The sequence below is a fragment of the Plecotus auritus genome, assembly GCF_963455305.1.
Source record: "Plecotus auritus genome assembly, chromosome: 9".
In the NCBI taxonomy this organism is placed as follows: domain Eukaryota; kingdom Metazoa; phylum Chordata; class Mammalia; order Chiroptera; family Vespertilionidae; genus Plecotus; species Plecotus auritus.
The window spans coordinates 145591144-145605634 of NC_137783.1; the positions used below are offsets into that span (position 1 = coordinate 145591144).

Sequence of the window (14491 nt, forward strand, 5' to 3'; positions counted from 1 at the left end):
ATTTCTGTACCTTCTGCTCTATTTTGCTATGAACCTAAAATGTTCCATCTTCCTTATTAGACTCTAAGCTTCATGAAGGCAGGCACCTTACATAGCTTGCTCGCCACTGAATCCATAGAGCCTAGCTCATGGCTCCTGGGACTTTTTAGGAGGCGCCTAAAGAGTATTGAAGCTTCGGGTAGAGAAAAGAAACTGGAAGTTAGGGCTGAGCTTCATTTGCAGGATTGCTGTACATAAAATCATGGCCTTTTCCCAGAGTTGAAAGGGATTCTAGAGACTATCTAGTCTTCCCATTGCTTTTCCAGATGAGGAAAATGAAGAGTTCATCAATTGGTCTGAAAACCCATGGCTATGAAATGGTGGATGTCAGACTCAAAGCCATTTCTGCCAGTTCCCAAATGATACTGCTGACGTTCTGCCATGTTGCCTCCAGGACCAAGGTCATGGCTGGGTAATTGAAAAAATCCAGGCACAAAAGGACAAATATTGCATGGTTCCAGTTATATGAAATACGTAGAATAGGCAAATTAATACAGACAGAACGTAGATGAGACGTTACCAGAGGCTGGAGGAAGGGAGGAATGAGGAGTTATCGCTTAACGATGACAATATTGTTTGGGATAATGAAAACGTTTCAGAAATAGTGGCATGGTTGCACAATGTTCATAGTATAATATCACTGAATTGTACACTTAAAAATGATTACAATGCCAAATTTTATGATGTGTATTTTATCACAATTTAAAAAAAAAGAGAAAAAGATCATGTATGTCATTCCCACTCGCCTTGCTTCTCCAGGCCATTTTTAGGATGAGGACAAAGACTTGTTAAAAAATATATATTTTTATTGATTTCAGATAGGAAGGGAGAGGGAGAGAGAGAGAGAAACATCAATGATGAGAGAGAATCATTGATCAACTGCCTCCTGCATGCTCCACATGGGGAATGGAGCCCACAACCCAGGCATGTGTCCTGACCAGGAATTGAACCCTGACCTCCTGGTTTATAAGTTGATGCTCAACCACTGAGCCACGCCAGCCAAACGGGGACAAAGACTTTAAAGAACATTAAAAAATATATACTTTGAGGGGAAGGTATAAACAAGCAGAGACAAATGCGTGATGCAGGACCATCAAATTTAGAGTGACACTTCTCTATTATTAACCAGCAATTTCTCAGCAAAGTAAAACCTGTGAGCTGATCCTGGGAAAATGCTAGTTCTATACATAAGCTATTTAATTTTTCTGGATATGGTGTAAAATAACTGTTAAAGCTATAAAAGATACCATATGGCGCCAAAGGAAGGGGGGAAAAAGATTTTTTTTCTGGTGTTGTTACTTGATGAATAGTTATTTCTCTATTCTCCTAAAAAAAAAATAAAGGTACCATTTAAGAGAAAAATCTCAGAAGTGTCAAGAAGACATATCCAAAATGGAAAGAAGGTTGAAAAGATAAATAAAACGAGCATTCCTTTAACTATATTTGGCGGAGTCCTGCAGAGAAAAAAATTCCAGCGAGGCAGCATTGAGACATAGTTTATTAATGTAGTTTCTCCCACAGCAGGACACAGAGAGAGAAATTGGTAAAACAATCACATAAAAAAATTATGACTCTTACATCTGATCTTTATGACTGCACAGAAAAGGAGCTGTCCTCTTGAGTTGTCCTTGGGCCACGTTGAGGCAGAGATTCGAAGAATTGTTTCCCCTCCCAAGGCCCACAACAGCACTACTTGCTCACACATGGTCAGGACAGACTGACAGCGATGGCTCATGTTTTGCACAGTGTAGACTGAGCCCCACTGATGAACTGAGGTCAGTTTAGAGCAGTGGCCGGCAAACCGCGGCTCGCGAGCCACATGCGGCTCTTTGGCCCCTTGAGTGTGGCTCTTCCACAAAATACCACGGCCTGGGCGAGTCTTTTTTGAAGAAGTGGCGTTAGAAGAAGTTTAGGTTTAAAAAATGTGGCTCTCCAAAGAAATTTCAATCGTTGTACTGTTGATATTTGGCTCTGTTGACTAATGAGTTTGCCGACCACTGGTTTAGAGGGTCACACCTGGCAACGGGAAGTAGAGGAAGAGAAGGAAGAGAATAAAAATGGAATTGAATATTGAAAGTGTGTTGCATACGCTGCCGTGGGAAACTTTGATTTCAGTCGTATGAGTGTGTGTGTGTGTGTGTGTGTATGTACGTGTGTGTGCTAGGTCACAATGTAAATTCTGTGACTTATTGTGAATTCTGGTAGAAAAACCAACCAACCAAACAAGAAACTGGGAAGTTACCAATCAAATCAAACACCTCCCATTCCAGGTAAGACACCGGGAGCCAGAGAGGGAAAATGACTTTCCCAAGTCACAGGAGTCAGAAGTGGCCCAGGTCTCTTGACTCCCAATATCCTCTAATGATCAGTGTATGCTCCTGTTGAGTGTCAACTGTGCCCTGCGGTTTCCAGACCACCTGGCAGCTTACTCTCTATTCCCTTCTGGAGCAATCCAAGTGGACTCCCTTCCCTCCTCTACTGCCCCTTCAGACCTTATACCAGATGGGATTAGAGGTTCTGTGGGATGGGACAGATGTGTGAGCAGACAAATAATGAGTGCCCAGGCTTGGATCATCCCAGACTATTGGGTAGCTCAGAAAATGCAAATTCCACCAGTGACGAGATTCGTGAGAAGCTGATGAGATACATGATAGAATCACAGCCTCCCTGTGAAAAAGAGGGGGTGCATGTGACAACGCAAATTGAGGGCATTCTTAGGAAGGAGGCAACCACCTGACAACTGTGGGCTTTAGGTAATTCCTGCCAGACTCAGGCCCTCTGGCTGGTCTCCCTGGGCCAAAATCGAAGCATGCGGAGTCTTCCGGGACTGCAGAGATACGGCAGGATTATGAAAGAGGATCCTGCCGGGGGCTCCAAGTGCCTCTGGTTTTGACTTAGAGGAGGAAAGTATCTACCCCACCAATAAACAAACACATTGCATATACTATGTGTCAGGCACTGTTCTGAGGATATCACAAATATTTACTCGTTTAATCCACATAATCAACCTCTCAGCCTTAGAGCTTTGCTAGCCACCGTCGTGGGCAGAAGGTTGAGAAGTGTTGAGATGTGCTAGAATAATTTGTTTTGCTTCCTAATTCAGGAGGGCAAGTATCAATAGAGTTTAGAACTATGTTCACTGACAATGTGAATTAATCAACAGTCAAATCCACAGAGAAAAGGTCAACTGCCTACTTTCTCTTGGCAGAAGGAATTGGGAGGATTGTTCTTCTTGCAAAGATTCATCACCTTTTGATGCTTTCCAGAAGTGGTGATGAATTTGCAAGGAGCTATCTACTTTTAATAAAATCTCTGCATATATTTGTAGTCTAAATCCCTTGTGCAGAGTCTGCTTAGATCCTGAAACAACCCACTCAAGTCCATGTCGAGGCCAAACCTGTGCCCTTGGCCTTATGATCCAGGGCTTTCCATAGTGCTGGACGAAGAGTCCTCAATGTGTTGAATTAATTTATTACCACAATTCAAAAACCGAACCTGACTTTGAAAACTGCTAGATTTGGTTTTGATGATGAGAATTATTCTTCAAAGTTTACTGAAGTGTAAGAAGGGCAAGAGTTTTGTTAAAGATGAATAGGAAGTGAGTTTTTAAAAAAATACTTACGGGGTGCCCTTATGTTTTATATGTTAGCATTTAAATCCCACCATACTCTGGTCGAATTTCCATTTCATAGACGAGGAAACTAAGTTAAATGACTTGCTGAAAGTAAATAGGTGAGGGACAGAATTCAGAATATAGGCTCTGCAGAACCCATTACTCTTTCCACATCACGCTGCAGTCTGGAAACTTTTTTCCCCTTCACCTGCAAAATGATTTGGCCGTAGCAGCATTCACTGACCATGGCAAAACTTTAATTGATCTTTCTGTCCCACAGCCCGCTGATTATCCACGAAGAGCAAGCAAGTTAAAACCTGTTCTCTGTCATTAAGTCTTGGTTCCCTTAACAACTCCACCTTGTAATTAAACTTATTCTCCAACAGGCAAATACGGTTCACTAAAGAATCTAAGAAGTCATTTAAATTATCTTGTTCTGGGTTACCCATGGTCAAGTCTGGGCTTGGAGCTGAAGTTTAGGAGGAATGTGGAGAATGCTGTTGGCCCAGAACTCACCAGGGCAGAAATGAGATGGGAGTCAGGGTGTATTTCCTGCACAATCTGTGAAACTTCGAACTTACCTCTGGTCATTGTTTTCCTTGATGGCCATGTCGGGTAAAAATGCAGGTTGCTGAATAGTTATCCTTTCCTTGGAGCTGCCTCCCTTGACTCAGGCAGCAAATCTCATGGAGTTATTCATTGGTTATCAGAAATGGAAAATGCTTCTTTTTAAAAGGTAATTATCAGAGGTCTCTCTCTCTCACATTGTATTGAAAAAAGATATATATTTGTCATTACCAGTACATTGTGGCTATATTGTGAAAAAAATCCAAAGTTTATGGATTCTATTTTTTTTTTCCAGTTGAGATAAGATGTGGCTTAGCATAAGGCACTGAAACATAAGGGTGGCATTAAATTGTAGTTAAGTTACATGCTGTGTTGCCATGCAGTGAGAAGGGAACCCACAGAGATTTAATATCTTCAGGAGTCTATAAAACTCCAGGTTTATAAATACTAGTCAAAGAAAACATTTTAAAGTAAACAAAGGTTTACTTTTGAGTTAAAGGTCATTACATAAAAAAAGATCATAGGCAAGATCACTTGGACCCAGATAGCAAATAAAATGCCAAGATAAAACACCAATGGGTTGTAAAACAAAAAGCCACCTTTCCCCTCCTCCATGGGTCAAAAGAAGTTTAAGACAATCCAAAACTATTTTCTACATTTCAAGTCCCCAAGAAGCAAAGCCCAAATGTCAACCACAAAGCACTGCACACTTTTTCACGGTCTCCCAACAGCTACTCCGAGGGGACTGTGCTAATACTACCTGGAAAAATAAACAGTACAATCTCTTAACAGAGCTGGATGCTGAGTCCAGATGTTGGAGATTATGATCTCCTGGATGCAATGGAATTTATGCCAGGAGATTAAAGAGGAGAACTAATTTATGACTTTCTCTACCTGTTCGCAATGTGTTCAGCTTATTATTTGTACACGTTGTGATACATGGTAATTACAATGCTGAAAACAATGTGCAACATGTGACCCCTGTAGTTAAGTTTATAAAGGGGGGGATTTGTCATATTGTAGTATGCACATCTGGTTCTATCATAGTTGCCACATGATTAATATAGGAATATATTACAGTGAAATCCCTTTATATCAAAGTTTTATTTGCCAGGAAATAGAATACTTTCCTTTCCCCTCTCTCCATCTTCCCCCACAGGCTATGCTGAAACCTGAAATTTCCAGCACTAGGGTTCATTTGAGTGAGCAGAACAGGGAATCTGTCCTTGTCTTTGTTCAATTCTATAAGTCCCATAGTCACAACTGGGGTTTGTTTTAAAAACACATCCACAAAGGAGCAACCCTAAAACTCATTCTAAAACCAGGCAGGCCATCAGATACCTCCAACAGTTAAAACCATCAGGAATTAAATTCTAAATTTTAAACTCCCTTTTATTGAAATATAAGTTTGTTTAGTATATTTACACCACACTTTATCACATATATACATAGTAGGCAAATTTTGTCAAATAAAAAAGTTTTTTTTTTTTTCAATACAAAATTAAAATAAAAACAAAGTAAAGTGCATGAAACTGATTTTCTTCTGGTGAACATCATCATTGTCAAAATTTTGGTCGATTGGGGGGAAGGGGGAGAAATGCATTATGTGATTCAGTGCACACAGCCAGCCAGTCCCACATTTGCAGCCTTCAGGCCAAAACGACAGCGGTAAAGAACAAGTCAGATACACAGAGTCTGCAGGACTCCGCAGGTTCTGGAGGTCCTGATCTCTTTGTCTTATCCGGATCCGTTCCCCAGCTCTTAACAGTGATCTCACCATCACCAGCTGGAACAAAGGGAGAACACAGGAAGGGGGCTCCACCAGCCAATGTCACAGCCGCCTCTGGCCGCCAGCGCTGTTTGGTAGAAAACTGCAGAATGAGCTCAAAGGCTCAAATAGAAGTTTCCCTTTTTGGGAAAGGGGAGGAGGAGGTCGAGGAATAGGATGCATCTCCCACAGAGACAGCCACCGGGGGGCCAAACTCAGGCAGCCAGTTTCTTCCGATTCAAACTCCCTGCTGCCACAGGGAAGAATTCTTTTACAGGCTGGGTGGAGGGGATGTTACACTTCTCACCTGGGTGAGTTCTCCCAGAACTTTGAAAGGAAACAGCTTGAAACTGAGAGAAAGGGGCAGGTAGGTGAAACTGAAGTTTTTAGCAGCCTTCTTGCTCAAGCCACTGGCAGGGCGTTGGCTGACTGGTCCCAGGCGGTGGCAGAGGCGACAGCCCTTCCCCCAGCATCCATTTCCCCAGCCAGGGGTTTCTCCCTCTCTCTCTTCCTCAGGGTGATACTAAGTCCCAGGTCTGCGGCCGTACTTGGCCTTACAGTGCAAAATGTGCTTGGCAAGGAAGTCGAGGCGGCGCTGTAGTAGCTGAGCATGGGGATGGGCGAGCTCAGCCAGCTCCGGGAAGCGAGGCTCGTGGTGCTGGTAGAGGCGCAGCAGCCGAGCGGCCGCGTCCTGGCCGCGGTGCAGCTCCAGGACGCGCCTCGCTGTCCGCTCTCGGAACACACATACTGACTGCAGCAGCGGCTCATTATATTTGTCCCACATGCCCGCCACCCGGTAGCCGTGCACCAAGCCCGCCTCGTTGTCCAGGAAGACCAGCGCCCCGCCGGGGCCGCGGTGCAGGTTGCTGGTGGCGCGCTGCATGACGCGCGGATCCCACTGCAGGCTGAAGAGGTTGCTGACGAGCCGGTCGAAGTTGGCCGTCAGGTAGTCAAAGAGGATCAAGTCGGTCCATTGCACCAGGTCCACCAGCTCCTCCTGGCTGCGGTTGGCTAGCTCGCCCCCGGCGGCACACAGGGGCCGCAGATGGCCGTCCTCCGATCGCCAGGGCGCGGGCACCACCACGTCCGTGAGGTTGGGCAGCCAGCTCGTCAGGCTAACCACGCTGCCCTCCGTCCAGTGCGCCGCCCGAAGCTCCTCTTGCACCTGCGCCCACTGTGCGCCCCGAGCCTCCACCCGGGATAGTGCCAGAGGCGGCACGTGGCGCTGGAGGCCCAGCAGACACGCCAGGTAGTAGGACAGGGCCTCGCCCTGGATCTGCTCGGGGTTGATGCCGTAGCGCACGCAGGCGCGTGTGCCGTCGGCGAAGCGCGCCAGCCGGTTGGAGCTGCGTCCGCAACCCCCGCGCTCCAGGGCCACCACCCGGGCGCCGCGCGCCGCCTGCAGCCACGCCGCCGCCTGGGCCTCGGAGAAGCCGCGGGGCACCTGCTCTTCCAGGCCGCGGCTCCAGAAGACGCCCCCGTGCACCACGGCGAGCTCCTCCGGCCGGGGCCGCCCGTCGGGCACGCGCCGCCTGCGCTCACCCGGGGGCTGCCGGGGAGGACCGTCTGCGCCAGCTGCCAAGGTGAGCAGCGTCCGGAAAGTTTTCTGGGAGGCGCCGCGGGGGTCCCGCGCCCGGAACGGGGGCTGAGGGAAGCGGGGCGCGGACTCCGGGCCGCCGCCCCCGGCCGGGAGCCGCGGGGTTCTGTCTTCGGGCGGCCGGGAGGCGGGCAGCGCCGTCCGCAGCGGCAGGAGCCTGCCCCAAAGCGCCAGCAGCGAGCCCAGCGCCAGCAGCCAGAGCCCCGCGGTGGCGGCGGCGCCCCGCATCCTCCTGCCCATGCTTCTCCCGCCGCTTCAAGACGAGCCCGGGCGCCCGGGTCCCGGCGGCGAGGCGGGCCCGGCAGCTGGTCGGCACCCGGGCTCCGGGCGCTTCAGCCCCATCGCGGCCGCGAGGCGGTGCGGAGTCTTCCCGGCGCTGGGAACTCGCTGCGCCGCCGCTTCCCAGCTGCTTTTGTATTTCGCTGTGAGACCCTCCGGCGGGCGCGATTCACAGGCGTCCGGACCACGTGGGCGCGAGGGGGATCCCCCTCCCCCTCCTCCGCCGCCGCTCCCGCCCCCCACTCCTCCGCCCCCTTCTCCTCCTCTTCCCCTTAAAGCGGCAATGGCTTCTTCGGAGAGGCAGCCCCACACTGGGTTGGGGACCGAGGGGCGGGGAGGAAGCCCGGCTAGCAGAGCCCGCGCGGGGGCGTCGGAGGGGGCGGCACTGAGCTGGAGTCCAGCCGGTTGGGAGGGACGCGCCCTGGCCTTGCGGGGGTTGGAGTGGTCGCGGGGTCTCTTGGCTTGGGCAGGGCCTGGCCTCCTCCAAACTTCGGACTAACCCCCACTGCGCTCAGGCGCAGCCTGACTAGGATTAGGGCGGGTCCCTTTGCCTTCTCCGTTACAGACGGTGTGATTCACTCAACCTTATGTAAATCTCTGGGACTTTCTCTGAGCCACAGAGGATGTGACTCCAGAGGGTAGAAGAACCATTTATGGCAAACAGCTTCGACCGACACCCACTTTCCCGAGCGTGGTCACCTCCACCGGTCACTGTGCTTTGAGGTTGGTCGCTGTGCCTTTTTTGTGCCAGTGGAGCATTTAGGTCGGCTCCATTCATTCCCCCATCCATTCCACAGTGTCTGCCCTCAGTTCTGGTCTCAGTAAAATCCACAGATCCGGATCCCTGGGCTCATGGAGTTTATATTACATTCTAGGAGGGGAGGGGGGCGTTCAAGTTGCTATGAGAGCATAGTGGCCCAGGATTAGACCTAGTGCGGGGCATGGGAGTGTGTGTGTCCAGGACAATTTCTCTAAGGAAATGATACTATTCTATGAGAAAATAGGCACAAAGCAGGGATGGCGTTTGCTCAAGATCTCACAGTTAGCAAGTGGAGAAACTAAAATTCTAGCTCGGGTCTCCTGGCAGCATGCGCTTGATTTTCCCTCCATCAAACAAGTTCCATATTTGTATCAAGTTGGTAATATTTTTTCTCTCTCTCTCTCATTTAGCCAATCACTTTATTCCCCAAATGTGATTTTCAATTCAACAAAGAGAATCCCCATATTGCATTTTACTTAATGGTATAACGGTTTAAGGGGGGGGGGGAGGATGGTTGGAGAAGGGAATGGAGGAACAAAAACTAAAAAAACAAATAACGAGGCAATAGATCACATTGTCTTCCAGACACCTTTGAGCTCAATCCACCAGGAAAACTCTTAGATAAGAATGGGGGATATTCCTTCCCTCTCTGTGCCAGTGTGTGTCCCAGATCCAAACCCCAATTCCCAGGTAAGGCACCTGCTTGCTGGTGAGGATGGAACCCACCTCCGGAAAGCAGTTTTAAATTTGTTTCCTTACCTGTGTTTCTTTTCTCTCTTTTTATCCCCATCAACTGCACATGGGGGTCATCAGCTGACACTGAGTGTATTTTATTCACCAAAGAATGAATAATGCTCTGGGAAGACACCCTAATTTTGTGGCTGAGCAGAGGCATCCGACCACACCGAGGGCCTTCCAGCACTGACCCACTAGGCTCTCGGTGTTTCCGTATTGATCTTTGTTGCATCTGTTCTGCACCACATTGTGGCTATATCATTGCCTTTTCATAGATCTTACCTGATGATGAGATTGCTGCTCTCCCATATGGACACATCAGAACATACTGCTTCACTGACGGGTACTGTCTTCCTGCTCTGTGCGAGCTCCTTACCCCTAACTCTCCCTAGGGGGCAGGGACTATGTCTTATCAACCTTCTAGTTCTCTCAACACCTAACATGGTATATTACACTGACGAGAGGCTCAATAAGTTCAATTTTAATTTTTTGATTTTTTGATTAGCTTCCACTGAGAATTTTTTTCTTTTTTTCTTTTTTTTAATTCTTTGCTTTCAGCTTGGGTAAACTGTAAGCAAGATCTCCACCTTGTGGGTAGAAGTAGAATATCATCTAATTAGAGAAAAGCGCATACATTTTAAAGGAACAATTCATTGTTTAAGTTAAATTCTGAGAATATTATGTGGCTACCATGGCTCACCCCAGGTGCTACGTAGGTTCTGTGGGGGAATTCAAAGTAGCTGGTGTCTCTGTCTTTTTAGCTGTTAACAAAAGCTATACATAACCAAAGGGATAGTTCCCTGTAAACTCCATGAGGAGTCTGTTTTTCCTGTTGTTTTATGGCTTCCTGACACAATGCCTGGCACTCAGGGCTATTCATTAACAATTTGCTAAATAAGTAATTGGAATGTTAATGAGATGAAGCTCTGTAAATAGTATTCATTAAATCTTTTAAAAAATATCTTACTACAAAAGGATACAAAATAACTTCCATTTATTCTAAGAGGAAAAAACATATCAATGAAGCCTCCGCTTAATGTAGGAGGAAGTATATGATTTTCAGTCTGAGAAGGCTGGTCTCAAACCTGGATATCCCAACTACCAGAATCTTCCAATCATATGACTGGTGCCGATGAAGAAACTGAGTCTTAAAGAAGTCGGCTAAGATCTCACAGCTCAAAAGACAGGTTGACTTGATCATAGAACCTTTGCCAGGCCTGAACGCACGGTATATCAGAACAAGATACACTAACAGGAACTTGGTCAAGTTCATTAACATGCAGAATTACAGAAAACCAAAGGAATAAATCAAAACCAAAAACAAACCCAATGAGGAATGCGGTTTTAAGGTGGCATTTGATTATTTTAGATCAGTGATTCTCAGCACCTCAAGAATTAAAAAAAAAAATTAAATGCTCATGTGTTATCCTGCTCCAATGTAGATTCAGAGTATACAAGAGGGAATATGCTAATTGACTGCCCTGCCCTCAAAAATGGTGGCTCCCACAGCCAATAAGGAGGGAATATGCTAATTGACTGCCACGCCCTCAAAGATGGCGGTGTCCACAGCCACAAGATAGTGGCGCCCAGTCCCCTCAGCCCCCCAGCCACCCAGGGCTGGCCCGAGGTGCAGACAAGCCTCGGATGGCAGCTGCTCAGCCTCCCAGGGCTGGCTTGAGGCGCAGGCAAATCTCAGATGGCTGCTGCCCAGCCGCCCAGGGCCGCCCGAGGCTCAGGTAACCAGGGCGGTAGAGGCTTGTGTTGCCGTCAGTGGCAGCAGCAGAGGTGTGATGGGGTGTTGCTTTCCCCTGATCGCCGGGTTGCCTCCCACCCCTGAGGGCTCCTGGACTGTGAGAGCGGGCAGGTCAGGCTGAGGGACCCCCACGTCAGTGCATAAATTTTTATGCACCGGGCCTCTAGTTTTTATAATAAAGGCTCTGATAAATCCTGCACTAAACAAAAGCATTGATTTGGAGGAAAAAACACACACAAAAACAACCATGGAATACCAGAATATTTGGTCAGGGGCACTGACCTCTTTTCCCTTAGATTATCCACAGCCAACACGACAACAGCTGTCCTGTGTGAATGAATCAAAATTATACCCATATTTCTGTCAGATCGGCAAAACATACAATATATTTTTTGGTGTGCTGCAGAATTTTAGTAATTAGTTTATGTGTGCCCTGAGATGAAAAAGATTGAAAATCACTGTTTTAGACAGAGTTGGAGGAAAACACTTTTGTTTTCTTTCACTTCCCGGCCCGAGGACACCCCTCCACATACCCATGGCCAAGCCACTGTGGCTCCTGGGGACAGCACAGCTCATCACAGTGGGTAACCTTGGTCCCATCTCCCCCTCGGCAGTTGCTGGGGGATGCTGCTCATCTGTCATGACATCGGTACCAATTTTCACCTTGAAAACTTTCTTCATATAATTCCTCAGAGCTTCTCTCTGAGCCTCGACTTCCAATGGCCTCAAACTCCCACAGTCCTGTTTGAAGAACGATCTGCTTCCTATAACAGTGCCTCCTGGGGAAGAGGAGAGGAGGTGGAGTTGAGGGTTGGGAGCAGGGCAGCCGCTTGGAGTTGGAACATTTTCCGAGTCTGGTGTTTCCACTTTCTGGCTGTTTCCTTTCTGGCTAGTTGTTTCCCTTCTATGAGTGCTAGTTTCCGCACCTGAGAAATGAGGATAGAAAAGCTTACTTACCTCATGCTGTTGTTATGAAGTTCTAGTGAGGTATTAATCATCACCACAACAACATTAGCTGCAAACACTGTATTGAGTGCTTATGATGGGCTTGGCCTAGGGCTTAAGCCCTCCTCACAGGTACTGTTGTCCCCACATTACAGGTGGGAAAACTGAAGCTTAGCTAGTAATGGACCTGAAGCCAAGTGAATGGCAGGGCTGAGATTCAGAAGGATGGAGGCAAAACGAGCTGCAAATTGTAAACTGAAAGGAAAATGTCCAAGGTAAAAATGATTGCATTAAATCAAAGTGGACTCAACTCAGATTAAATTTTGCTTGGAAATGTTCTCTGGGGTTGCTTCTAAGTGACATGGTTAAGAGCATGAACTCTGAAGCCAGATTGGGTTTAAAACTAACCAGTTGTGTGACCTTGAGTGAGTTACTTGCCCTCTTTGGGCCTCAGTGTACTCATCTGTAATGTGCAGTAATAATAATATTATTGGTATTACAAATAGTAATTATAACAATTCTATAACATCTGATCATTAATAGTAATTAATTAATTAATTAATAGTAACAAACCCTATAGCTTATTGTAATGATTAGATTAGACCCTATCAAGTGCTTAAAAGACTAAGAGTTTACTATTATCATTTTGTTACTCCCTTTTCTTCCTGTGCCCCTGTTTCATTGTCCGGATGGGGGCCTCTTCCTTTTCCTATTGCTGTCCTCCAGCAAGCTTCACTTGGGTCTTGAGGGACCTAATCAAGTGGCGTTCCTGCCCAGTGCACCCTCTTTATGCCCCAAATGGGCATCTTCCCTGAAAAGTTTGCTGTTTTCCTTCCCCATGGAGCGGGGCCAGCTGGACCCTATCAAGGTTCCCTGAACAGCTCTTCTTGAAAGCCTAGCCTCCAAGCTAGCCTCGAGGTGCTGGCTTCCTCTCACTACTCTGCCTCCTGCAATCCCAGCCTTTTCCGGGTCTTCTGAGTTATAGGACCCCCCAAAGATAGAGGCTTCTGAACGTACCCTTCTAGATGCTTCTACAAGAAGGAAGAGAGAGAAAGACCATGCCAAAGAGAGGACTACCGTATTCCTTGAAACTGGGTATGATTCCTGCTTCAGCCATCCCTAGCTGTGTGACCTTGTGTAGCTTTCTAACCTCTCTGGATCAATTTCATTATTTGTATCTCCCTCTTCTTCATTCTTTCTCCTTGCTAGGGCACATTATTTTTCTGCTTGAAGATAATTTTCTTTTTCTTGGTATTTCTTTATTTAGGACAAGATAGATCTGGGTCTCCTAGGAATTGCTTAAATCAGTGGTCGGCAAACTGCGGCTCGCGAGCCACATGCGGCTCTTTGGCCCCTTGAATTTTTAGCAAAGGCCAGCTTAGGAGTACCCTAATTAAGTTAATGACAATGTACCTAACTATATAGTTTAAGTTTAAAAAATGTGGCTCTCAAAAGAAATTTCAATCGTTGTACTGTTGATATTTGGCTCTGTTGACTAATGAGTTTGCCGACCACTGGCTTAAATGATCTTATCCCCTCATACCTTGCTATACGAGGCAGGTGTGGGCACACCTGGTCCTGGTTCCAGGTAAATCCTACTGGATAGCTAGAAGGAGGTCAGGAGATGTAATAGTCTTTGCAATTAACCTGTCTGCCTGAATAAGTCCCACTCTAAACACTGTGTCCTGGAAAGAATGTCAAGGTTGACACGAACCCTTAATTTATGATGTGACTAACATTTTTATGCTTCTCTTTATTCCACGTCGCTCTCTTTTTGACCTGCTTTTGAAAAAGGCTCCTGAAGCCTGGAGATTAGAATATGTTGGAGACCAGAATCTAAAGGTTAGAGCATTGGTGAATTAATTTAGTAAATTTTAGAGCAGTCGCGGACACATATCTGAGTCACATGTCATCACACCGTATTATAGGGGATGATGGTAAAAATTCTGGACTCGGCGTTTGGGGACATGAGTTCCTTTCTGTACTATAATTTAGTTCAACTGCCCTTTATTGCTACAAGCCAAAGAACTGGGCAATACGTAATGGGGCATCAGATTTGCTCTTGTCCTAAGCCAGCATCAGTGAGTGTCAGCTGTCTCCTCACCTTCCCTTCTCCTTGGCAGGTGTCCACAGCTCTCCCTGGTGCCTGGTGCTGGAGGGGAGGCTGAATCCTGATTGGGCTAAACCAGTGGTCGGCAAACTCATTAGTCAACAGAGCCAAATATCAACAGTACAACGATTGAAATTTCTTTTGAGAGCCGAAAACCGACTTCTGCGCATGGGCCACAAAGTTTCAATCGCACTGTACGTGCGTGCCCATACATGGTATTTTGTGGAAGAGCCACACTCAAGGGGCCAAAGAGCCACATGTGGTTCGAGAGCCGCGGTTTGCCGACCGCTGGGCTAAACCAGTCATGGTGCTTTCAGTTCCCTCG

At 47.0% G+C, this 14491-nt stretch overlaps 2 protein-coding genes across 2 annotated transcripts in view; one reads left to right on the top strand and one right to left on the bottom strand.

The window, feature by feature from the left end:
* Positions 1–5596: 5596 nt before the first annotated feature.
* FJX1 (four-jointed box kinase 1) lies at positions 5597–8023 on the bottom strand. The gene has a single exon (XM_080642012.1). It carries the CDS (start codon positions 7822–7824, stop codon positions 6511–6513), a length of 1314 nt encoding a protein of 437 aa, XP_080498138.1. The 5' UTR covers positions 7825–8023; the 3' UTR covers positions 5597–6510.
* The window catches only part of PAMR1 (peptidase domain containing associated with muscle regeneration 1), a 146808-nt gene continuing 139586 nt past the window's right edge, over positions 7270–14491 (top strand). Inside the window, exon 1 of the mRNA XM_080642009.1 lies at positions 7270–7570. The gene's annotated coding sequence lies outside the window, so the exon portion shown is untranslated. The remainder of the gene's footprint in view (positions 7571–14491) is intronic.

Bases quoted from the DNA above. Each gene is read 5' to 3' on its own strand.
- FJX1 (XM_080642012.1), bottom strand. From the start codon at position 7,824: ATGGGCAGGAGGATGCGGGGCGCCGCCGCCACCGCGGGGCTCTGGCTG.